Below are 27,111 nucleotides of genomic sequence, written 5' to 3'. Positions count from 1 at the left end.
ACCACTTTTGCCGGTGAATGCTTGGGACACAAGTGTGGAAACGTCGCCCTCACTGTCAATGCAACATAAGATGATATTGTGCAAAGGAGGTGGCATGTTGTGTTTCAGTTAATGAGGGGCCATGTCTGACGAACTTGGTTCTCGGGACCTCAGCCTACAATGTGATGAACTTCAGTGTCATAATCGAGAATTGATCGGGCGGCACGGTGATTGACTGGTGAGCACGTCAGCCTCAGAGTGCAGAAGTCTGCCGTTCAATTCTAAGCCCCGGCCTTCCTGTGTGGAGTTTGCATGTTCTCCTCGTGCCTGTGTGGGAACTCCGGTTTCCTTCCACATTGTAAAAACATGCATGGCAGGTTAATGAAACACTCTAAATTGTCGCTAGATGTGATTGTGAGTGCAAATGGTTGTTCGTCTATGTGTGCCCTGCGATTGGCTGACAATCGGTTCAGGGTGTCCCCCGCCTACTGCCCGAAGACAGCTGGGATAGGCTACAGCACGCCCTGCGATCCTTGTGAGGATAAGCGGATCAGAAAATGGATGGATGGCTGGATGGATGAACACACTACACATGAACAAACATATTTTGTGACTTGATTTATGACGAGCTTGCCCCAAGTGATGATTTGTGTCCTTTTGCCTCAAATTTAGTGTGGACTTGACATGCTTTATTTTTGCCACTATCATTTGGACTTGCTGAAAACACAAAGGGTAACACTTGAGACTTGCTAATGATGTACAAACATGACAAGGGAATGGGCTTAAAACAAACAAAAACAAAAACAAGAAAACATTTTTACTGTGACAGGAATGTAAATGTCTGATATGTGTTTCCATGTCCCCTCAGGTGGAACTTTCTCCTGCTCCTGTCAGTATGCTCTGCAGCATTCTCTGGAGAAGAAGACTACTTGGCTCAAAGTACGTAGCATTTAAAATGCATTTTATAGTCTTAAAATCCATTGTCAGCGACCACTGAACACAACTTCAGTATTATATATTTTTTACTGACTGACATTACTGACTCACTCAGCCTTGAATAAATAATAGAGTGGTCAAATTTTGAGGTGAGGCAGAATATTTTACTTTTATATAAATCCGATGCATCCGATTGGTTAGCAACGATTCCAAACCTTTAAGGAGCCAAGATACTCTTTTCTTGTATGAATAGTAATAGGTGGATACATTGGGTAATTGTATCAGCTGTCATCTAGTGGAAGAGCATTTAATTGTTCTGCTTGACAGTATCCGTCAATGGCATAGATGGATGGCAAAAGGTATTCAATTATATACAGGGATGCACATAACATTTTTGTCATGGTCCTCACATGAGCACCAGAGAATGTTGTTTGGTGCTCAATTCTTTTCCTGATTCACCGACCTCATCGATGAAATTAGACTTGCGGCACATCTGCGAAATGTTTATCGTTAATATGTGTAGATATGTAGTTTTAATATTATTGATTAAACTTGCTTTCAGTTTTCACTTTGTATTTCCTAATTACAACACCATACCAGGGCTATGCAATGGCAGCTCATTAAAACAATTTACTGTTTTATAAAAATGTATAAAATTCATATTTAACACAACTGAGTTGCATGGCCTGTTGGAAAAATTAATTGCCCACCTTTGACATGCAGTATGAAACCATGTGCTCAGCTAGCCACCTTAGCTAGCACACCACTCGAAGTTGTCCCTAGGTGTGAGTGTGAGTGCGGATGGTTATTCGTCTCTCTGTGCCTTGTGATTGGCTGGAAACCGGTTCAGGTTGTCCCCCGCTTACTGCCCGAAGACAGCTGGGATCGGCTCCAGCACGCCCCGTGACCCTTGTGAGGATAAAAGTGGATCAGAAAATGGATGGATAGATGGATAGATGGATGGTAACACAGATCAGATTATCATGTGATTTGCACTTGAGTCAACCCACCGTGTCATTGATGCTTTTGTGGTTGACATGTACTGTATACATGTACGTTGGTGTCGGTTCCCACTCAGTGGCAGAGTGGATGTGGGTGTGAATAGTTGTTTGTCTATGGATGTGCCTTATGACTGACTGACGGCCACTTCAGGATGTAGTCTGTTTTTTTCCCAAAGTCAGCTGGGATTGGCTCCTGCATGCTCCACAAACCTGTTCAGGATAAGCGGTGTTGAAAATGGATGGATTGACCCGCCGTTCAGTTGTTAGATGCATCATTGTTGGCCATAGACTTATTTGATTGACACCTGATTATGACACTGACGTTCAGCACGCTGTCGGCTGAGAACCAAGCTTGTCAGTCGTGGCATTTAAACACAGCATGCCACCTCCTTTGCAGAATATCATCTTATGTTGAACTGACACTGAGGCGACTCTTCCACACTTGTGTCACGTACATTCACTGGCCAAACCGGCGGGTACGTGAATTTTAACCGCATTTTGCAGGTTGGTGAGTGTTCATTTAGAACCTTGGTCACCCCAGTATGTAGGCTTTATCACACCGTCACAATCTTTTCATGTTGATCATTAGGTGACTCAGGGGCAGAGGCTAAGAGATCATTTTCCTCTGTTCCTCCCTCAACATGCCTGCTCTTGCACTCACTGCCTTAGAATGCACATAAAAGCTACCTCAATAACCTCTCCGGGTTTGCTGCCTATAAACTCACCCATCTTTTGCCCCTTTCAGTGCACTTCTCATCACTGTCGTCGTTTTTCTTTTAAGTCAGTGCCCCTGAATATGTTAAAAATCATCTCAATGTTCAAATACATACAAATAGGAGCACACTCAGAAAGCAATACACTAAATCAGCAGAGATGAAAAGGAAATCTATAGAAGATGTTGACCTCATCTGGTAATTCTTGAAAACAGGTATGCCCTATTAGGGAATGTGCATATAGGCGAAGGAGAAAAGGAATTGGTGAGAGTTTTCAGTACAGAAGTCAGTGTTGGCGGTTTCACTTATAATCATTTGAGCCAGAACAATGTGCCCATTCAAACATTATGCTCACAAACTCTTCCCTATGTGAGCCACTCACAAATGAGCATGAACATGTTTTGGGAAAGACGAATGCAAATGAATAATACTTCCCTTGAAATGCATTGGAACAGTTCCAATCCCTTTAATTTAGTAATTTACGGAAAATATGTTGGGCCCTATTTTCGTATACAGGCGCCCTTGCACTCAGCGTAAAACTGGGCACACCTTCATTCTGGTGCTGGGGCAAGTCTAATCTAGTGTGTTTGGAACCATGTTGCGCCTCATTCACAGAGGTGCCGAGCCCTGGACACACTTCACAATTTGGCCACACAAAGTAAGACTGCTCTCGGCGTAAAAAATGCCGCGTCTGAATTTAGGGTTACTTTTACAATGACCAAATGTGAGTACGTTTGTTTTATTTACATTAAGATTTAATTTTTGATCCATCCACTTTCTAACTTGATTGTGTTCTGTATTTTCTGTACTCATGAGTTTGTTATAACCGTCATTACTATAGAATATGTTTGTGTTAGCTGCAAACAACATTAAATGGATCATTTATATGTAATTTAAACAGCTGGGGACCCAGTACTGACCCCTGAGGGACACCACAAGCAAGTTTATCAGATAAATGTACACCTATTTTTACTTATTGTGTTTGCACGGATAAATCATTATTTAACCAGTTCCCAGCTACCCCTGTGATCCCATATTTCTCGAAAATGAGTGATTTATAATATCAAATGCATTTTTGAGAGCAATGAATATTCCGATTGCATGTTTTATTTTATTTTTTTGTCCAGTAGATTTGTAACTCCTGTAACTGCTTCAATCAGTGGTCCTTTTAGCTCTGAAGCCATACCGGACTTTATTTAATACTGTATACAATGTTTTAGGAGGAATTTCTCAAAACAAGAATGTAATGGGGGCTTATGATTGCTTAGAAAAGGGGGTGGAAAAAAATGTCCAAATAAACCACTCCGTGAAACGAAACCCGTTGTAACAAATAAAAAAAAAGTAAAATTCTTCTCGAAAGTCTCTTACCGGAAGTCGCTCACATAATGTTTCCCCATGAGGACCCTCAGGATTAGGTGGATACATAGTAATTGAAATTCATGATTATCATATCTCATGAATCTTTGGGGCCAGTACCAGTTCTGACAGGCCCAGCGCAAAGTGATTCATTGTGGCCTGACTACTCAATAAGACTTAATGTTGGACCCTGCAGCACATATCCATTTTGAAAAGATGTCATGCCAAATAAAGAGAAGGTTCATGTCTATATTAGCAAAAAAAAAATACCTCAGACTGACCCTGAGATCGCACCATCGTAACATGCACTCCCACCAGCAAACATGTGCACACAAGTTCAAGCGGTCAAAATTTGATCTATTTAGGTATGTTCTGTGCTTCTACCTTAGTTTGCCCTTCTTGCACGTGCACATGAACATCCCGGTCAGGGTACCTCTTAAAATCACTTATGACACATAGAATTGCAATGTGTCAAGCTCTCCCAACTTCCCATTTATCATAAGAAAGTATCCCCCCCACCCCCACCTTCCTTCTCCTTAAACTATGACAATCCAGTACAAAAATAAGTGACACATGCGACACATTTTCTTATTGAGCTGCCTAAAGTTCTGTACCTAAAGACTGCAAGGATTTGCTTTTACTTAAAACAAAGTTGCATGTTGTTTTTGTTCCTTGCGCCTTACTTTGAGCAAACCAACATCTAGTATGGGAGTTTGGTGTAAATTGAGCATAGCGGCAAATTGGGCCACTACTTGAAGAAGAAATGGTAAAAATTAAAATTTATAAAAATCGGATGGCACCGTGATTGACTGCTGAGCACGTCTGCCTCACAGTGCAGAAGTCTGGTGTTCAATTCCAGAACCGGCCCTTCCTGTGTGGAGTTTCCATGGTCTCCCATGCCTGCGTGGGAATTCCAATTTCTGTCCACATTCCAAAAAACATACATGGCAGATTAATGGAACACTCTAAATTGTTCCTAAGTGTGATTGTGAGTGGGAATGGTTGTTTGTCTATGTGTGTCTTGCGATTCGCTGGCAACTAGTTCAAGGTGAACCCCACCTGCTGCCCAAAGTCAGCTGGGATGGTCTACAGCCCGCCTGCGGCCCTCATGTGCGACCCAATGAAGCGGTTCAGACAACGTATGGATGGACGTAGCTGAATGTGTTCCTTTCTGTTTTTATTCAGGATCAGAAACACTTTTGTCACTGCAGTAATGACAATGTGAGAGATTTTGATTGAATTGTTTATTGGTTGGTTTGTCAAAGGTTTGCATAAGGACCAATCAAGAACTCATTGAATTGTGGTCTGAATTGAGGGGTTTATTTTTGCCATTTGAGGGACGTACACTAAAAAAAAAGATTTGAATAATTCAATTAGCTTTGTTACTTAACCTAAATAATCCTTTCAGTTTAACATGCAAGTTTGTGCCTCATGTAAACCATTTTGGATGTTTGGAACAAACTATTCAAAAAAAAATACAGATTTAACATTATTGTATTTTTATTCACATTTGCATCTAAAGAAAATTTACAGTCTTCAGTGAACTTAGCATGCCCATTAATGGAATACAGGAGGAAATCAGAGTATAGTACAAAGAGAAAATCTATGCAGGAAAACATGTAAAGTACACATGGGAAAGCCTGAGGCTGGATTTGAACCTGTGATCTCTGAACAATGAGGCTTTCAACTTTATACAAGCCAAAATTAAGATATGGTTTCTGGCTAGTATGTCTTCCTTCTTCAGATGTTTTGGTTTTGTTTATTTACAATGTGTAATGAACAAACAAACAAATAATTTTTTTATTCAGAATCAGAATCAGAATCATCTTTATTGGCCAAGTATGTAGAACACACAAGGAAGTTGTCTCCGGTATAATATTTTGGACCAACAACTTGAAATTAATCGATTTGCTTCACCTGAAGAAATTTGTTTCAATGTGTTAACATTTTCATGTTGCATTTACGTCAAAGATAAAACGTCAGGTGCGACGGATGGTTTCAGTTTTTTTAAAGTTGATCCAGGGTTTCATTTTTTTTTTCAGTGCACATGAATGGGAAAATTCATCCCAGTCCGTATCAAAATAGCCCCACTTGCCAATCTTTAATGACATCCTTTATAAACCATGAGTAGTCTTTTAAAAAACAAGGCAGCTGAACAAAAATATATAACTCTATATATCTGTACATATTGTATATACATTTACATTAGTGAAAAGTTTGGGCATGGAAGTCTGGGCATACATAGCGCTATTCTTGTTGCAAATGTTTACTGTGACCTCATCTCAAGAAATGCACAAGAATGATAAAATATTTATCCACCACCAGTCTTATAATGTAAGAGAGTGCAAATATTAAATAAAATGCATCCTTTACTCTTTACACTTTACTCCCAGCCGCCTGTTCCCTCTGGCTTGAGACCAGACGGTCAGACTAAGTAGGAATTTTTGTGTAAGGGTTTGTGGGTACGAGCATGTTTAAAATATGTAAACAGTATTTATACTTTACATATTTGAGACAAAGACGAGAGCAGTACACGTATTTACTTAAATCTTTCATTATAAAACCTGATACAGTTATTAACATTCATCAGCATTGCCTTCTGAGAGAAGCGAAGAGACTTGTGCTGGTGGCGTAGAAGGCGGCCCCCATTAGCCACCGTTAGCCTCCAGCTAGCTCCTGGCCAGCTATCCCCGCGCAGCCGATGTGTTAATGATAAGACAATTACTCGGTATTGATGAGAAGGAGGCGAAGAGAGACGTGCTGCTGCTTTCGGACAGGCCCACACCCGCCCCCTCTCTCTCCGCCGTGCACGAAGAAACAACAGAAGAGACAGTATGCCAGAGAGTCACCATCGTGCCCGCTGCATGTACAGTACAGACATGTACAAAACCTCAGAATCATTCAGCCTTTTTTTTCTGAATACAGTACTTTGGAAAAATCTGTGATGCACTGAATCCGCAATAAGTGAATCGCGAAGTAGAGAGGGACCACCGTATGAACCTTTTCTGGGAAGTATTGAAACAAAGCAAGTTTGCTAAATTCTAATATTGTCTCTTTTGGTTTGTTTTTTCAGGAGTGGATGTCCTCTATCAACTTGGGCTAACAGTTCAGAAAACAACAGACAATCCATACGAAAGGACTGCCAAACCTTCAACCACTTATACCACTGTTCCCTCAACTATAAATCTCCCATTTTCTGGACATGGGGTAATACTAGACTCAAACTCACTTTATGAGGTTCCCACGAGCAGTCTTTTTCCTCCGGAGTTTGGTGAGGAGTTTTCCGTTGTTCTAAGTGTGAGCTCCTGGCGAGCAAACAACGCTTTTATTTTCAGTGTCAGAGATGGCAGCGACAGACTGCATTTTGGCATTCAGCTCCTTCCGCGCAGAGTGGTCGTCCATACAGGAGAGAAGGCCGCCATCTACTTTCCTTACAATTGGCATGATGGGCGTCAGCGTCCTTTTGCCATTGGTGTTCGAGCACGCTCAGTGTCTTTTTATTCAGATTGTGGAGCAGTACACCAGCAGGAGCAAATCCTCGGGAGGTCTCAGACACTTGGGAGTTCTGGAGCTCTATTCACTTTGGGCAGGATGAACCCCAAAGCTGCATCGTTCAATGGTCGAGTCTGCCAACTTGATATATATCCTGCAGCCCAAGCTGCTGCACACTATTGCAACTACCTTAGGAAACAGTGCCGGCTGGCCGACACATACCGATCGTCTTGGGTACATCATGCTTTGGCTATCGAGGCAAAAAATAGCTTCTCCGATACCGTAACAATGTCGTCTCTTGGAACAGCAAATATTCATCACTTACTAATGGAATCCAAGGGAACAATGGCCACTGACAGTGTATTCAAACTTTATTCAACCTCAAGCCCAATACCAGAAGCACATCTGAAAGACCAGAGGCACATTTTTGCATTTGAAACCCTTGCAAAGTCTACTATGTCCTCAGTTCAGGCTGATGGAGCAAATTCAGCTACTCACAGTGGGCAACCAGCTTTGGATTTCACTGTAACTGTCAGCACATCCCAAAACATACTGGCCAACAGAGCGAGACTCCAAGGGAAGTCTGATCAATATGACAAGAGCTCAGAGAACAACCCCACTGATGCTTCTACAGGCCAGATTCACCCAGTGAGGCAGAGTCATTTAAAAGAAGGACTTTTGACCAACCCTGAGGACTCAAATTTTAAACCTCAAGAAGCTCTGCAGCACCTGGAGACTCATCCAATGGCGAGTGGCATCACTTTGCATCATGAAATTAATGCAGACCCTTTTGAGCAACACCAACTGGATGGCAGCTATGATGATAGGACCACGGACGCATATGATTATGAGTATGAAGAAGCAGACCTCCTGTATGACTATGACGACAACTTACGTGGGCCCAAAGGAGAGCCAGGTCTTCCGGTGAGTAATATTAGGTAACTCAAGTCCCTTCATGCTTAAAGTGTTTATGAGAGAGATTTTAAATAGTATAGCCACATGTCAAGGAATATCATAACACACAAATTAGATTACAACACTTAACAAATTTATTGCCATATGTCATCAAGAGTAGCATCATTACGTTCTTTAATGTGGACTTTTATCACCAGGTGCATGTCTCTTTACCATTTTGAACTGTAAAGAGAAATTTCAGACTAATTTACATTTGTATACTCCAATGTGAGCTGCTTTACTGAACATCTCTGGGATGTTAGAAATTAATCAAGCATAATATTAGATCGCTTAAAGCACGGAGGCCGCAGACTGCAACCGGTTGACTTTGGACCAGGCCGAGGCGGGCCGCACCGATGCAGGTAGAAAACACGTCAATGTGGTTTATTTTAGCTGAGGCGAAAAAAATATTTTATTTTGACAAGTGGCCGGGTCCTCCATGTTTTACCTGACAATCGCGGACTCATGTCAAGGTTCTAATTGTCTCAGTCTTAATATTCAACCCACAAGCAAGCAAAATGAATAAAAACAGACTATTTGAAATGTTTCTTTGCAACGGGGAAAAGGCCGAGTGATGAGACAACATAAGCCAGGAGAATGATTGAAATATGAGTTTACAGCGACTGGTGATTGCCATGCACCCAGCCCACTCTCAACAATGTATGGCGAGTGGCTCTTGATTTCGCGTTATGGTGAGTTACATATTTTCAGGCACATTATATTTATTCTGTGGAACGTTGTTATGTCACTATATTTCAGGGGGACGCTGCTAATGTAGTTCCATAAAAATGTGGCTTCACGTTTATTGTTCATTCATTCATCTTCCGAACCGCTTTATCCTCACTAGGGTCGCGGGGGGCGGCTGCTGGAGCCTGTCCCAGCTGTCTTCCAGCAGTAGGCCGGGGAAACCCTGAACTAGTTGCCAGCCAATCGCAGGGCTCACAGAAACGAACAACCATTCGTGCTCACACTGACACTCACACCTAGAGACAATTTGGAGTGTTCAATCAGCCTGCCATTCATGTTTTTGGAATGTGGGAGGAAACCGGAGGACCCGGAGAAAACCCACGCAAGCACGGGGAGAACATGCAAACTCCACACAGGGAGGCCGGAGCTGGAATTGAACCCGGTACCGCTGCACTGTGAAGTCGACGTGCTAACCACTCGACTGCCGGGGCCACCCACGTTTATGATAACCATCTGCAAAATTCCCCAGGTTTTGCCCTGCTTGTATCATTCATGCACTTTCTGTTTGTTCTGTGGCGTCTGTTGCACGTTTAAGCGTCACCATAGTGATGGTATTAAAGCGTTGTTGTTACCCTTGTTACGGCGTTGGCACAGATCTAAGGTACATGAAAATACACAATGGATTCGCGTTTGTTGTAGCATTTTGTGAGGCGCACACACATGCACATGCACACGCACACGCACGCACGCACACGCGAACACACACACACACACACACACACACACACACACACACACACACACACACACACACACACACACACACACACACACACACACACACACACTAAACCATCCTGCATGTTTTATATGTTTCCCTGCTCCAACATACCCGATTGAAATGATCAGGATCGTTATTAGACCTCTTCAGGGCTTGCTGATCAGCTGATCATGCCTGATGTACAGTAGATGCAAATTGTCCAATGAACATACTGTATCAGTCCTTTTCTAAAATCTTGGCTGACATTTTTGCTTTGGCTTTGACTTTCATGTGTGAATAACTTCTGAAGGTTGGAGGGATACACTGTAAATGTTGCTCTCCATTCAGCCATATGATTTACATCAAGCTGGCTGTCAGGATAACTTTGCCGCTGAACATGATTTTAGAGCGCAGATTTCAGGTACTGGGTAACGTTTCTAAGAATGCACGGCATCAGATATTTCATTCTAACAATGTACAACATTTTGAATCACCTGTCAACTTCCTTTGTATTGCCTGCAGCCATGTAGGTGGTACATAGCTCAACTTGCCCTTTTTTTTTTTCAGCGTTCCCATTTTAGAATCTGAATTGTAATATGAGCGTGCTATGTTTTTGTTCTAAGCATATTGCATTTAATCTGGGAAGTCAGATTCAAGTCAGTGTAATGTGATGAAGAGTTTGCTATCATGTGGTAAAAATAGAGTTAGTCACTGTTGGAAACTGCATCAGTCATCAATTCCTGTAGGACATTGAGGTATTATTTATTGATGGCTGAAAAAGCCACAATGACTCAAATATTGTCATTCATTTTGATTTTGAATCACGTCACTGGGTAATTTCAAGTTCAAATGAGTGTATTATGCACATTACAATTGAGTGATCTCATGGGTAGCATCTTAAACGTCTGATGCAATCAAAGTTTCAAAAAATAACAGCTTGGTCCTTCAGTACTTGGCGTTTTCTGCTGTTATCGTTGATGGTTTGTTTGGCTACTGTCACCATTTGCAGGCCTGTTTTGAATGCACGCTCGGTTGAAGTTCAGTGGCTCTGTCTGTCATGACATACGCGGCTGAGCTCTGAAAAAAAGTTGGTTTCCTTCCTTAGGGGAGTATTTCACTGCCTTACAGGCATGTTTCCAAATAGGCTGTGGTGTATACACAGGTTGCTCTTGGGCCACAGTCTTGAAATGCATGCTTGAGCTTGCGTTTTACTACATCAGGTTTTTTTCTTTTCATAGGACATTAGACATTATGTTGAAAACTACTGCTATTTGTAAATACAAAAGAGATCTATTATGGATTTTCTCTAGTGTTCAATGCAGCATATGAACAGCGTGGAGCATGAACATATTCATTCAGTCCTTTTCCCCTGCCTATGCTGATCAGGGATGAATTGGATTATTTCCAAGATGACTCTGGCGAGAGGCAGGCGGGGAGTCAATCACAGGGCAACTATGGCGAAACATCCATTTCTGATTACTTCACATTAGCCTGTGAAACATTCAGTGTACCCGACTACCTGGGGAAGAGCCAGAATGAGAACATTCCAATTCCACTGAGATCAATAAAAACACGAGGAGAACAATACTGAAAACAAGTGCAGGGACGGCAGTTTCAACGCCATTAAGGACTCCGACTTGATTTTAGTTTGACTGTTTTTGTGCTTTATTTGCTCCATGTACAGCACTTTGTATACAGCGGTGGTTGTTTTAAAGTGCTCCATAAATGCAGTTGAGTTGAGTATTTGTTTGTACTTTCATATATTGTTGTTTTAACTCAATGCCTTTTGTAGAAAATAAGTTCACGAAAGAGACTTGAACGTGCAGAGGGTAAATCCATTCACAAGTTTTCATCAACTGATATCAGAAACTCATTACCATTTCAGTATGCTTAATTACCGGTAAATAATTACAAAAACATGCATGGCAGGCTGATTGAACACTCTATATTGCCCCAAGGTGTGATGGTGAGCAAAAATATTTATTCGTCAATGTGTGCCGTGCCATGGGCTGGCAGTCAGTTCAGGGTGTCCCCGCCTACTGCCCGAAGACGGCTGGATAGGCTCCAGCACGTCCCGCGACCCTTGTAAAGATAAGCGGATCAGAAAATGGATGGATTGGATGGATGGATCTTAATAATAATTATGTGTATGAATTGTTGCTGGCTAGAAATGATGCATGGGATGTCACATTCATGTGATGATACGTCACAATCATATTGTGGCTTGTTACTGGCCCAAAGATTATGAAACCACAAAACTGGTTTTAATGAAGGTTGAAACATTTCCAAGTCTGATAGTAACAGTGTCTTCCGCAAAATATAACTTAACCCCCTACACTGAGAGCGCCACAAAATAGTTTTTGCTGAACACAGGCTTTGAACCTGACAGCTCTTACATAAATTAGTACATTTTCACTCTGGATTCTGGAACAGCGAATAGCATGTTATTGCTTGTCATTAACATATTTTTACTCTTTTCTTTTTTTTTCCCACCACCTCCTTTCTCTCTCTCTCTCTCTCTCTCTCTCTCTCTCTCTCTCTCTCTCTCTCTCTCTCTTTCTCTCCCTCTCTCTCTCTCATTCACTTCTCAAGGGTCCTCCTGGTCCCCCTGGTTTACCTGGTCCTCAGGGAGCAAGAGGCTCGAGGGTGAGTAATGTCTGACAGGTTTAACCGTAGTGCTGCATGTCACAGCCAGATATAGTTGGCTACATTAAGAGAGTCAAAAATAAAGGACTTTTGTTCTTGTTTAATTCTGTTTACATCTTGCTGTCCCCCCCGCCCATCCCCCCAAAAAGGAAAAAAAAAGATCTTCGTAAGTTCATGCATTCAGGAAAAAGAGGAACAGTGTCAGACACCAGAGCAGTTTCGGCATTTTGGACTTACAGTGCAGGTCAAGGTGCCCAGTTTCAATTTAGCACTCAATTCAAAGTGACTCATAGCCAATACATCAGTAACAACACTGTACATTGATTGAATACGTGACATTACTGGCGTGTGCAAATGCCCAAAATGCAGGTGAACAGTCACATACAGCAAGTGTCATGCATAAACATGGAATTCATCTTCTTCTTCTTCTCCTTTCGGCACGTCCCTATTCAGGGGTCGCCACAGCGAGCCAGTAATTTCCATCCGCCCCTGTAAACCGTCCTACCAACTCGCATGGTCGTCTTGGCAAAAGTTTTACGCCGGATGCCATTCCTGACACAACCCTCCCCATTTCTCCGGGCTTGGGACCGGCACTGGGGAACAGTGCACCCCCAGGGGAGGGCACTGCCCCCCAGCGGCTGGGATGCATAAACATGGAATATGTAGTAATAATTTATTCAATATTATAGTTCAATAATATGATGTACATTTAAACATGCACACTGTTTAGGTAGTTAATTACGTTACTGAATGATCTATACAATCGTTTCTGTAGTTTTCATTTACCCATGGTCTTTTTTAACGTGTTTTTGTGTTGTTTGAACAGACAGAGTGTGTGTGTGTGTGTGTGTGTGTGTGTGTGTGTGTGTGTGTGTGTGTGTGTGTGTGTGTGTGATAGGTTTGTGTCCATCACCGGTAGCATATTTTGATGACATCAGATGCAGATTTGCGGCGTACATGCGACTTGTTCATTTAGGCTGTTGTTGCTGTTAATGCATGTCTCCCGCTTCTCGCCATGGGGTCACTCGCTTTCACGTTATGTCCTCTACCTGACATCCTTTCCAACCTGGGTTCAGGAACTTAATGAGTTACGAGGCTGTTCCTAAAATAAATAAATAATAAATAATAAACATGAATCAGCTCCATGGCCAGAACCAAGTCACCTCTGCGCACAGCTGGCGCAGACACCCGGCAAGAAGCTAGTGTGTCCCAGCACCTGCAGGGCGAGGACGCCACAGAAAGACGCTAAGATGGGAGACAATGTCTGTATGGCTTCTTAATATGGAATTAATTGCACTTTTCTCTCTCTTGGGAGCCTTACTGAAAGCTGATTTACAAAAAAAACCAAAAAACAGAAAGCACAACTGATCTCTCTGCATGGATGCGCTGACTGTTCGCGAACTGAAAGTATAGCGTCATTGGTGAAGTAAAGCAGTCTGATTGGAAATGGAATGGAGGTTCCACTTTTCTGTCATGTTCGTGCATCAGGCAGCACCAGATGTAAACCATCCGTTTTTCTTCATGACATCATAATATGTTGAGTACCATCACGGTTACATTGCAAAGGCATAAGATAATTTCCCACTCTCCTGCTGCCTTTTTACGATGATCGATAGGAGGGCAGCTGGTCAAAAGTGAAACATGTCTACTCGTGAAAGGTTGGAGAACACATGGAAACCCTCTGAGTCATGAAGCCGAGACAGAGTGAGGCTTGGAGTTATTATGCGGTCGGAAGCTTAGGGCAGTGTGCGGTCAAGCTGTGGTTTTGTCGCTGCTGGCTCAGCATAGTGTGTCAGACCTATTCGGCTTGGAACTGTTATCAAAGCCTTTGAACTATCCCACAATGGCGGAGGCATTCGTCATGGAAACAAACAAGGTTACTTTGAAGGTGATGCTAAGGCAGTTTCCAACAATGCTCTTACTGATAGTGATTGAATCTGTCTTTAAGGCTTTCATGAAGGAAAAAGCTGTGGTCATCATGTAGTTGGTTGTGGTTTCCTTTTTGTCACTAAATGGGTCGCTGTTTCCTGAAATTATTTATCATACTGGCTAAAAACAGCAATATTTGACTTTGTTATTTGTCCAAATTTTGGTAAGATTAAGTTGAAATGCAAGTTCAAGTGCATGTTACCAAAACAATAAGTGCATAAAAAAGTTTACACACAGCTGTCCTAAATTAACACTATTTGGCATTACAAATGTATGCTTCTGTACACCAATAACTACTTTTTTTTAAATTCAGAAATTTTACACTAAAATACATAACATTTTTTTATTTTACTCTTTTATTAAGAAAGAGTACACTGAATGAAAAACAAAGTTGTTTCTTGGAGGCCTTTGACTCTAGTGGAAAGCAAGCCTGGCTTGTAAGCAGCAGGGATACAGGAATGTGGCATATTTATAGTGTGTGTCTGTGATTATGTGTCTGTCGTTGTGCATGTGCGGTGTGTTTTATTTCTTGCATACCTGAAGTTAAAGGAATGAAATGCCGGAAGGCGGTATCTCACTGAGCGGCAAAGGTTTCTAAGTGTATGTGCACGTAGCGAATGTTTATTTTTTGGCAGGGTTAATTCCTCGTTGAAAACAGTTGCAAAGACGGTCGCCAGACATTCCAAAACAGTTTTAATGGTTGTAAACTGTTTTTCTTGTCACTGTCAAATTTTGAACGTGCAAAATTTCTTTGCAACAAGAAAAACTAGTTGAGAGCATTAACAATTGTTGGCGAACGTCTTTGCTCATGTTTTCGACCTTGAACAAACCCGGATGGAAGAATAAACATTTGCTACATGTACACATGCTTGCAAACCTTCACCACTCATTCAGATACAGCCTTATGGTGCACCATGAATTGATATCACAGTAATACATTACTGGAATTTCGAGTTGAACAAGGATCGTGTAGACCAGCGGTGCCCAAACTTTTTTGACCGAAGATCTACTTTTCGATCAACCAACCTCCCGCGCTTGACCCATTACCGCGCACACGCACGCACATAAACACGCATGCCACGATGAGCAACAGCCTGACACGGAGGCATGCGACGCACTTTTGCAGCCTGTTAACTATCGAAGCTCACGCGTACAGTTTTAAAATGCTTCTCTCGGCCCTCCAGATTCCCATTCTTTGCCTGTGCCCTCGGTGAATTGTACATGAAACAAACACTGAATGAGAATAATGATAACGATAAAAGATGGAGCGCAACAGCTCTGATCACAAGCTGCAATTGCAGACTGCTGAGCGCTAACAACTTACGGTGACGCATGTCACGCGCCACCGTAGGTTAAAGATGACCTGCTTTATTTTATTTTATTAATACTTTTAGTGAAAGTCAGACTAATAGGATGATTAGGGTGCAGTGTGCATGAACACAAAGACACACAAATGTTTGGTGTTTTTTTCCCCTCCATACCCCTCATGATCAACTTGGAACCAGTCCGCGAGCTACCGGTCGATCATGATCGACATAATGGGCACCTGGTGTCGACAAAAAAAAATCTCAATTGAACTTTATTGATAGAGGACTTTAAACAAAGCTAAAATAAATAGATGCAAATAAAAATGGAACACAAAACATGAGCCACAATAACAAGAGTAATAATTGTAATATAAGAAGAAGAACAACAACAATAACCTGGATTCCACCAGGAGACCTTGACAAAGTGGCTAGGGACAGGGAAGTCTGGGCTTCCCTGCTACAGCTGCTGCAATTTACTGTTCTATAAAAATACATTAAGTTTGTATTTAACACAGTTGAGTTGTATGGCCCATTTGAAAAATTAATTGGCCACCTTGGACTTGTAGTATGGAACCCTGTGATCAGCGAAGCACTCCTTAGAACACTCCCCTAGGGCAGCGGTCGAGTGCCCATTTTTTTGCGCCAAGGCCCACAAGAACATATTTTGATACAACAAATTTGATGGCGGCTCTCCTACACCACATTAGGCCCACCGTCTTGACAGTGAATTTAGTCGTTAGCGCTGGATGGAGCTAGCCTAGTCAAGCCAGCCACCGCAATGACCATTTATAAGCTATGATATGGAGCGTGCTACAAGCATCAACTTCAAAATAGAAGAAGGACTGTACATAGATAACAATGCCTGACCAAGCTTTTATTTTGAAGTTTTGAAGTTGGCCCTCGGAAGCAATTATTGTGGGGATGACCGCTGTCAGACTGACTAACTGAGCTGCATTAATCTAGTGTGTGCTGACACTAGATTAATATGGTGAACTGGAGTGCAATGCTCAAATTTCAGTACTCATGCGCACCAGTGCACCTCTTTTGTGCACCCCTTTGTGTGTGTGTGTGTGTGTGTGTGTGTGTGTGTGTGTGTGTGTGTGTGTGTGTGTAATCTTTAAGAATGGAATCATGATATTGATATAATGTGCCAGGATGTTTCCAAAAATATGCCAAATCATGCCTTCTTATAACATCTGGTATTCATTACTGTTTATCAGTCATCTTCAATACTTGGCTGTTATCAGTGACTAAACATAACAGTGCATTCCATTTTACTGTTTCAGGGTCCCAATGGTCTACCTGGAAAGCCTGGACCTGCAGGACCTCCTGGCCCTAAGGTAAGCGGCCATCTTTGACTGCTCAAATGGCTTTCTGATTGTACGAGACAAATGTCATATTCAGCACCAACAATTCAGTCCACCCTCATCATCATTTTTTTTTGCAATAAAAATATAATGAAGTTAAGCCAATCGCAAGCTGAGCTGTGCTCGGTCGTTACCTGACCTTTGAGGACATGTGATGTCATTTTCAGTTGACAGTAAGTGGCAAAATGCGTTTTTAAAGGTGTTAATTGATCCATTTCCCACTGAACCTCTTCAGGGTTCTAAGAAGGCACTAGAGCAGGGGTGCCCAAACTTTTTTGACCAAATATCTACTTTTCTGTCAACCAACCTCCTGGGATCGACCCGTTACCGCGCACGCACGCATACGCACGCACGCACGCACGTACACACGCATGCCATGATGAGCAATTTTTATTTTTTATTTTTTAAATACAAAGTAATTAAAATGCAAAGTTTCTTTTTTAAATACTTTTTGTGAAAGTGAGACTGATAGAATGATACGGGTGCAGTGTGCATTAACACAAAAATATATTACTAACATGCACAGAGACACAAATGTTTTTTTTTTTTTTCTTCTACACCCCTCGGATCGACTTGGGACCAGTCCCTGATCTACTGGTCGATCATGATCGACGTAATGGGCACCCCTGCACTAGAGCATAACCCTGCTCAATGACCAGTCAGTCATTGAGCAAATGACAATGCAGCACTGAGTGATCCGATGCCAGGTTCATGAAAGTTGGCAATGTTAGAAATGGCCTATTGATTTTTTTTTGTTGTTGTTTTTGTCTAACATCGGTGGCCTTGCTGTTAAACATTCTTTCCACCATACTTTTCCACGCACCATTGTACAACTGTCTTGCGCTTGCACACAAGTACAACTGTTAACAACTGTAACTGTTAATCTAATGCCCCAATGTTTTTTCTGTGATTCATTCTCATATCTAAAACTCCTGTGGGAGGAATGCCGGATTATGACTCTTCACCTCAAAGCAGAAAAATATATCCAGTTGACATGTGGAAGAGATCCCTGAAGCTTAACAGTGCTCAAATGTTTTAAGCACAATCTGAAATGTTTTGATGATGTGCTTGCAGGACGTCAAACAGTATTGTCTCGAACTGCTTCATGGACTGTTCAAACCATATTGAACTCTGTATGCTGTGCTGGAATCTTCTGATGCACATTTTTACATGCTTCAATTGCTCTCTGTCAAAAACATGAGACTATCATGTTTGAAGTTATTCGGGCAAATGTAATCTGAGCTGTCAAACATGGTTTACACAAATCTGAGCAAGATGAACGTCTCTGACGTTCCTGACAGAACTAGCTGTGTAAAGGAATTATATGAATCTTAATTCATCATATTTTTGTAACATGCAAAGCAGGATTTGTTCCCTAAGAGCAATTTCTTAACATGCAATTATAATCATCATCCAATTCGAAAACACTGAGGTCCTATTTTCGTTCCGAGCGTCTAGTGCAAAGTGCAGTCTTAACTGTGCAGATGGGTAGAGTGTAATTTTCTTTTGGTATCTTGCTAGACTTTGTGCTAGTAGAATTGGGCAAAATGGAGCATTAGCGCCTTTGTGCACCGTTGTAGGATAGAAGTAGGCCAATCCTCGTAGCCTCCCTCATTTGCATCAAAATCAAATTAGTCCGAGCGCTGTACGCCCAAGGACGCTGGCTCGACATTGCGGGAACAGAAATCAACTTGCCCGGGTCTATGAATGACACTGACAGGAAAACTGCAAGCTCTGCCCTTGCGGATGATGTCGTCAGTCGTGCATGTGACATGAGCGATTGGAGACCGCCTTGCACCCTTAATTGTGCATCTGTGTGAATCCCTGTCACCACCCCCCAACTCCCACATCACAATAAGATGATAATGATTATAATTCATTCAATTAATATATTTCTAGGCTGATTCAAAGGGATTGTCCCACGCTGGTGTCAGTCCACAACACACATCCACAGAGCGCCGAATTTGTCTGCCTCTGCCTTGATCAGTTACACCAAAATCACATTAAACTGCCTGTGCTTTGATTTACATCTGCTTTTTATGAGTCTAAAATGTAGTCTACTTTTTGTAACCAAATTTGGAGATGAAGGTCAAGTGAGGCATGAGAGTTCACCAAATTCACAAAGACGCTGAACTAGACAATTGCCCTGGCACGAAAATGACAATGTACACGTTTTTGTGCAGAGCGCAGACAACTTTCTGTTCCCAAATTGTTGGATGAGTCGGGGGCAAGGCAACTCGGTGCACCGGAACACCCAAAAAGACGTAACATGACCCCAAACAGGCCAGACGACACTTACGCTGGCACGATGAAGTTACGCCCGTTTTTATGCATAGGCGCCAGTGTACCAAAATAGGGCCCTATGAGATATGCAGTAGCCTGTTTGGTGTATCAGAATGATAAATCCAAAATTTCAAATCGAACATACATATGGCCACAACATTAAGGAAAACCTGCACCTTTCGGACGTTCCATTCAGCAAAGCTCAAAATGTCAGCTAATTTTGATATACTATAATAAACCTCAATTTTGAACCACTCTTTCAGAGTGGAGGAGTATTGAAAATGAATGTATTGATAAATAACTACTACTGTGACCAGGGATGGGTACAGAGCCCAAGTACTAAACTGGCCCTGAGGCTGAATTTTTAAAAACTACTATATCAATAAGCTCCATCATTTAACAGTTCTAACAGTCTTGGGGAAATTACTTGAAATAGTTTCTTTGCATTGGATTAGCTTTCTTGCTATGAACGTAGCATCCAAGCGTTTCACTGTAGGTATGACTAATCGATTTACACTCAATGCAACCGTTACACCTACTGAATAGTTTACTTATTCTTGGTTTGACCGATTATGTCTTGAGACTGGAGTGATACTGAGGGATGACGTCGCAACATCGCTGCTCAATGCACGTTGTCACAAGTTCAATCAATCAGTGAATTGTCAGGGAGAAATACAACCAAGCGTCACAAACATATCGAAAGTGTTAGGAGTTCCGGAATACTCCGGAACAGAATCGTATTCCACAAGCGTAGACACAGATAAGAGTTGACAAAAATGTTTATAAACAAAACGCAAGACCGACAAAGTACAATGAAAAACGCAAGAACAAAAGATAAACAGAAATCATTTGTCACAAAAGGACAATGAAATCCAAGACACATACAATAATACAAACAAGAACTACTTACAAGAAAAATACGAGCAAAAGGTGACGAGAGAACTATGAGGCAAAAATCCTGAACGTCTAGAACAAGGGTGTCGAAAGTCGGTCCTCGCGGGCCGCTGTCCTGCCTGTTTTCCATCTGTCCCTGCTGCAACACACCTGAATAAATGACGATCATTCTCATGCTTCTTCGGAGCTTGCTAATGAGCTGATCATTTGAATCAGATGTGTTTCAGCAGAGAGCAATGAAAAAAAACAGGACAGCAGCCCGCGAGGACCGGAGCTGGACATGCCTGGTCTAGAAAATACAGGCACTTCGTGAGCAAGGCTGAATTATCCGACAGCAAGTTGTTGGCATGGCTGAGCTTTGAAAGGCAGATGAGTAACGATGAGATTCATGACATGTGCGGCTCTGGAGGGAACGCCCTACAAGCCCGCCAGAGACTGAAACAGAAACAGTATTTTTGGAGACCAACTTCAAGTTCCTGCCTTGTTATTCTCCACAAGTTTTATTTTATACTAAATCATTGTTTAGCTAATGTTAACAGTATGATTTGATTTGAAATCATGTATTTTTATTTCGTTATTTTACATTAATGTCATTATAGTTGCGAGACAATGTTCATTTATTTAAAAAAAAACAATAACAAAAAAACTGTGAGTTCTAATGTTTTTGTTTTGATGGTTTTTCTAAACAAAAAAAGTACAGATAAGAATACTATTACGGCACATTAAGCAATATCGTTAAGAGTTGTAGTAACGTTAAAATCTTATTGCATCAATATCCACGCACATTTTGGCAATATGGATATGATGATCAAATAATAAAATAATAGCAGGAGGTTTTTGGTTGAGATGTTTGTGATTTGTAAGAACAGATTAGCTTCTTGTCAGTGGCTGATGATTCTGAAACAGATTTAGATTGCTGACCGTGCCCTTAACCTGTGACCTTGTCAATCTAGGGTGCAAAAGGAGACCCAGGGCTGTCTCCAGGTCAAGCTTCACCAGGAGAAAAGGTAAGGAATCTGCCCGCGGTGTCTGTGTCTCTTCTTCCTTTCGGAGTCCCTCTTGCTTTTTCCTCTCATGCTCTCTCTATGTCACGTCATGCTTGATTCTTTTGCAGTACATATTTTCCGATGCAACACAGCTACACTTCTCCATTTAATTAAGCACCCACAGTAACTTTCCAGAACTTCCAATAGATTGGTATCTTTGTAGCCACAATTTCATTCTTACTCCCACGTCCAAAACAGATTATTTTTAATTGTTTGAAAATCACTGCTGTCATATTTCATAGGACAGCTATGATAAATTTCAGTTGCATCTTGGAGGTTCATCCTTCATATTCCACAATGCACTTTTGCTGTGTTCTGCATATTCGCTCCCGTATATGATGTTTGTGTATTGTAATATTTTTGAAAGGAGACGTCTTATTTTTGTCTTTTATCTGTTCCAAAAGGGTGACAAAGGTCCACCGGGTCTGCTTGGTTCTGATGGATTTCCAGGTTTGCAGGTAAGATTTGATCTGTTCTTAATGCAATGGATTAAAAAATGAAGACATGGTGTGAAATTATATGCCATCAACTTCATTGATGAAATGAAGGAAATTAACATTTGCTTATTTGAGATTTCTGATTTTGCATGCGTTGCCGTAGAGCTCAATATTTCCGTTGTTGTCTTCAGTCAAAGCCTTTGAGTTAAACACTGTGCTGCCTGTAAAACCTGATGTGCTTTGAGATCAAGGTCAAAGGTCATCTGAAAGAGGAAAGGGCCTCCACTTTGCTCAGGGTGAAAGAGTCAATTGCAAGCACAATCTTCCATAGCATCCTATGCCTGCGGGAGGGTCAATACGGTTGCAATTAAAGACCAAGTTCAAGTCTGACATGATTGTCTTTGCCTTTTGGATGCACAGTAGACTGCGTTCCAAATAAGGGAACGCAGTCTACTGAAGCGTGAAAACGATCCTGATCATTAGAGTCAGGATTGTTGGAGGAAGGAAACATGGTAAAACGGTAAAAAGAATAAATAATAAATACTGTACACTAGGGATAACATTTTTCGTAATGTAAAAATTGTATTATCCGGTGATGTTTGAAGTTTGGTCACGAAAGGCGAAACTGATGCCCACATTATACTAGTTTAAACATTCCACTTTATGCAGCTGATGTATGCCCCACATGATTTTGTATTTCTTGATATATTATGGTTGATAGCATATACTTCTCTTAATGTTATGGAAAATATACACTCAAAACACATTTGCGTTATTCCTTTCCCAAGGGTCCAAAAGGTTATCCGGGACCACCTGGGCTGCCTGGAGAGCAAGTAAGTATTTTATTTATTTGGTACAAGGAAACTAAAGATAGACAGTATAATCCTGTACATACCGTCATCTAGTATAAAGCTAGCTCATTAAAATATCAAGTCAGACAAAATGCCAAAGTTAAAATTACTCAAGAGTGTTTGAAACATTTATTTACTATAATGCAGATTGAATTTGGGGACTACTTCGTGTCATCCACAGTTAAACTTGGCTGAGTAAAAAGAGGAGTAATTAAAGAGTCTAATAGCAGTAGGGGCCGCCTGAAAGGGGTGTATAAAGGAAAAGCGAGCGGATGGGGTTGTCTTGGTGGAGCCTCTCTGGAATGAACAGTGCTTGTTTTATTCCAGCTTTAGCAGCATTGGTTTCTCCTCTTTCACTTTATCCATCCATCTAATCTACCTGTTCACTGTTCATTCATTCACCTTCCTCTCTCTGTGTTTGTCTGCTTCAGGGCATACCGGGACTTCCTGGAGAAGCCGGGTCTGCAGGTTACCCTGGCAGGCAGGTGCAGTGAAAAATACAAAAAAACAACTTGTTTGTCCATTGTCTTTGCTTCTTTCTTGCTCAACAGAGAGAGCCCAACAAATAAAGATGGCTGCAAATGTATACATTAGCTTTGGAAGTAAAATCTGTGCAGTGTCAAAGTACTGTAAAACAGTCAAGAAGAGAGCATGCTTTACACTGTGAACATGGGTTTATGCTGTTTTTGTTGTTGTTGTTTGAGTGTTTCCTACGTACAAACAAAGTTCTCATCACCAGTCCTTCCATCGTTGTAGGGTGCCGCTGGCCCAGAAGGTAACCCTGGGCCAAAGGGGGTTCGTGTAAGTATTACTCGCTCCTCATATTTTGTCTTCAGAAACACTTAATACTTAATTTCCTGAAAAGATTAGCACAGTGTCAGACTTTCAATCTTGTTCCAGAGAGCTAATTTTTGAAGCATTGAAGACTGCAGTTCACTTGTTATGGCTTGAGGACATCTTGAAAGATTCCATAAAATATAACTAAAGCAGTGCCTCCAGATCTCTGAAAAGAGAATACTGGGAATACTTATGGGGAAATGAAAAGAGTATGGGCGTGAAATTAATTTTATTGAGACTCTGTGTATGGCAGCTGTGTGAACCACTACCCTACCAATGGCTCCAGTTTTTGCAACATTTACTGGAAGCTGTGAGACAAGAAAAAAATATGCCTAACACAGCATAAGGTGTCCGCTCCCTCCTTTTGTACTGCAAAATTACTACAATGAAAAAACATGCCTCTCATATGAAGAAGTGCAGATATGTAATTTATAGAACTGAGGCAGTCTCAGTTGGCCTCCAGTTAAATTGTTGACTTTTTTGGGGTGTGTCTGTGAAAAATTAGGTCATCCATCCATCCATCCATTTTCTGATCCGCTTTATCTTCACAAGGGTCGCGGGGCATGCTGGAGCCTATTCCAGCTGTCTTTGCGCAGTAGGCGGGGGACACCCTGAACTGGTTGCCAGCCAATCGCAGGGCACACACATACGAACAACCATCCACGCTCACAATCATACCTGGGGGCAATTTTGAGTGCTCCATTAAATTGCCACACGTTTTTGGAATGTGGGAGGAAAACACAGTACCCGGAGAAAACCCACGTAGGCACGGGGAGAACATGCAAACTCTACACAGGAAGGCCGGAGCCGGAATCAAACACTGCACCTCTGCACAGTGTGGCTGACACGCAAGCCAGTTGACCACTGGGCCGCAACTTTTGGTCAACCAGAAAAAAAAACAAAACAATACTGCACTCTCAAAAGGGGCATTCTCTAATAACAAACACAGTCGTGTAGGTGGATTTACTTCTGTATTCTGTTTATTGGTAACAGCATATATGTTGTGCATCATATCTTGTGGAGTTTTTTATGTAACGCAGATGTGCAAATTTTATCAGGAATACTGCAAAGTCAGTAAAGTTCATCTCTTGACTTTGACCTTGTTATAGATTGAACATATCCTTCATTGGCTGGTGGGACACAATGTTTAAATATGAATAATGCTCATCCTTATCCGTAGAAAGAGAGATAGATCAACCAATGGAAAGTTGTAGTATCCATACTTGGGGAAATGAAATGTCTTTTAGTATAGTTTCTATGTATAATTTTAGAAGATTTCTTTCTCATTATCTGAACGTTTTCTGACATAATATTCTTTTCTGAAAATTTCCAGGGTTTCATTGGACTTCCTGGTATAGCTGGGCCACCAGGACTAGAGGGGGAGAGGGTGAGTGATAATTAGTTTATTTACAAGTGCAATTGACATACGTAATATGCCTTTGTTTTGTTTGTTTGGTTAAAGACATAGACAAGAGATGGAGTATTTTACGTCCTGAATAGATTTTGAAAAAGGAAGTTTAGAGATCTTGGTCTTTTCATTTTGGTAATGCCAGGATGAATTCCCACACATAGTGTGTCATTTTCTTGAAACAATTTAGAAACTACATACAAGTATTTCTCACATTTGCAGTCATTTCTTGCCACCCTCGCAACCTTCCCCCTAAATCACCCTTTCTAAAGCGTTTTTTTCCTGTGTACTCATGTATTATACGGTCCAACGATCTGCTGATAGCCACACTGAGAAATCTGAGTGTCGTCCGTATCGTAATTTGTTGGATTGGGATTCCATGTGTTGGGACATATTTTTTATGTAGAGAGAAGTACTCTTACCTTGCTAACAATTTTGTATGTAAACATTCAAGTCTTTCTTCATCCTTCAGCCTTTCACCATCGCCGATTTGCCTGAAGTCACAAAAACAAACAGGAAAAAAGTTGTGCAAGTGTGCTGAGTGTCTCGGAAGATCACTGAGCGTTGTAAAAATGCCTTTGTGGAGGTGAAAAAGACTAGCTTTGAAAAATACTTCTTGCCTTCTGGCAGGGCCACCGCTCCCTCTGCATAGATAATGCACAGTGCGTAGGGAACTGTTGTGCGTTGGGGCACCATCGTCCGTGGTTACTTGTACGGTACTTGTGTATAAAACCACCTTGATTTTTCATTATTTTTTTGACAATAGAAGTTTTATTCTCAAAAAATTACTGTGAGTACAAATTGCTGAAGGAATTATAACAGAAAGAAGGTGCCTGCTCATTTGATAAGCAATGTAATGTAAATACTGAGTAATCAATTTCTACTACTTACTTTCTAGGGAATGCCTGGTCCTCCTGGAAAACCTGGTCCTAAAGGAAGACAAGTAATACACATTTTTCATTTTTGATTCTTTAAACTTTGTGTGTGTGTGTGCATGCGTGCGTGCGTGTCTCTGTCACCATATTAACTCATTCAGTACCAGCCAATTCTGGACCAAGTCTGAAAACACGTTTAAAAACATCTTTGGGAGTGAATGAGTTAATATCTGTCACCACAAACCACATGATGTCGCTTTCATCTCTTATTGGTCACCAGAATGTGAACAGGAAGCTGTGCAGACTAGCGTTTGAAGAGTGAATAAAGCTAAATAAACACAAAAGCTAAGTGTTGCCTGTTACAAAGGGCCCTATTTTGTCAAACTGGCACCTGGGCGCTTGGCATACAAATGGGCGTAACTTAAATTTTGGATCGGCGCAAGTGAAGTTTACCGTGTTTAGGGCCAAGTTGTACCTCTGTGGGCATTCTGGCGCCTCGCCGGCAACTCATCCGATAATAGGGTAACAGAAAGTAGTCTACGCTTGACATAAAAACAGGCTCATTGTCATTTTCGTGCTGGGGCAATGGTCTAGTTCAGTGTGTTTGTGAATTTGGTAGGCGCGCTACGCCTCACTGGGCATTTCTCGCTGCACACCCTGGCGCATCTGCTAATTTGACTCCAAAAAGTCGACCAGATTTTGGACTTGCCAAAAGCAGGTCTCACATGTGTACCTGGGGATAACGCTATTTTGGTTTATTTGATCAAGGAGCAGGCAGACAAATTTGGACATTTGGTTGATGTTATCCCCTTTCAGTCATAAATATGACACTAGCATGTCATAACAGATTAAAATCAGTATCATCCTAAAGATATTTTAATAGCACCCCCCTCAGCTGGGGGGGGGGGGGGGACACACATACGCCTACCCCCCCCGCGGGGGGGGGGGGGGGGTGACACACATACGCCTAATTGGGGGTGCAAGGCGGTATGCAATAGACCCTTCTCATGTGATGTTACATTTGTATGCCCTATGTTGAGGCATCCACATAAGAGGGACTGGTTCCAATGTGTCAATCCAATGGGCAGGTGTTCCAAGTAGGGACCTTTTTTAAAAAAGTAGACATATGTAGACCGATGACTGATAACACGAACAAGGGATAAGGCTGGTCTTTGTCTTTTAATTTTGCGTGTGGACACTCAAACATGGCGCTGGAAGCTAGCATTGTGGGCAAAATTATGTCAGCGAGACGACCGACTACATCATAGGTGTCAAACTCAGGTCCTGGATGGCCGCTGACCTGCGTGTTTTCCAAGTCTCCCTGTTCCAACAGACCTTTTTTTTTTTTTTTTT

General features: G+C 41.6%; 1 protein-coding gene across 1 annotated transcript in view; it reads left to right on the top strand.

Moving 5' to 3' along the window:
• col24a1 (collagen type XXIV alpha 1 chain) overlaps positions 1–27,111 on the top strand; it is a 127,261-nt gene that overhangs the window by 12,879 nt on the left and 87,271 nt on the right. The window contains exons 2-12 of the mRNA XM_019894380.1: positions 848–918; positions 7,059–8,401; positions 12,471–12,524; positions 17,047–17,100; positions 21,258–21,311; positions 21,755–21,808; positions 22,576–22,620; positions 23,070–23,123; positions 23,395–23,439; positions 24,809–24,862; positions 25,782–25,826. Coding sequence (XP_019749939.1) covers positions 848–918; positions 7,059–8,401; positions 12,471–12,524; positions 17,047–17,100; positions 21,258–21,311; positions 21,755–21,808; positions 22,576–22,620; positions 23,070–23,123; positions 23,395–23,439; positions 24,809–24,862; positions 25,782–25,826 — 1,873 coding nt within the window. The remainder of the gene's footprint in view (positions 1–847; positions 919–7,058; positions 8,402–12,470; positions 12,525–17,046; positions 17,101–21,257; positions 21,312–21,754; positions 21,809–22,575; positions 22,621–23,069; positions 23,124–23,394; positions 23,440–24,808; positions 24,863–25,781; positions 25,827–27,111) is intronic.

This window comes from Hippocampus comes, unplaced genomic scaffold (genome assembly GCF_001891065.2).
Source record: "Hippocampus comes isolate QL1 unplaced genomic scaffold, H_comes_QL1_v1.1 scaffold282, whole genome shotgun sequence".
Lineage (NCBI taxonomy): Eukaryota > Metazoa > Chordata > Actinopteri > Syngnathiformes > Syngnathidae > Hippocampus > Hippocampus comes.
The sequence above is the reverse complement of the archived record's forward strand: the minus strand, read 5'-3'. Positions and strand labels throughout refer to the sequence as shown.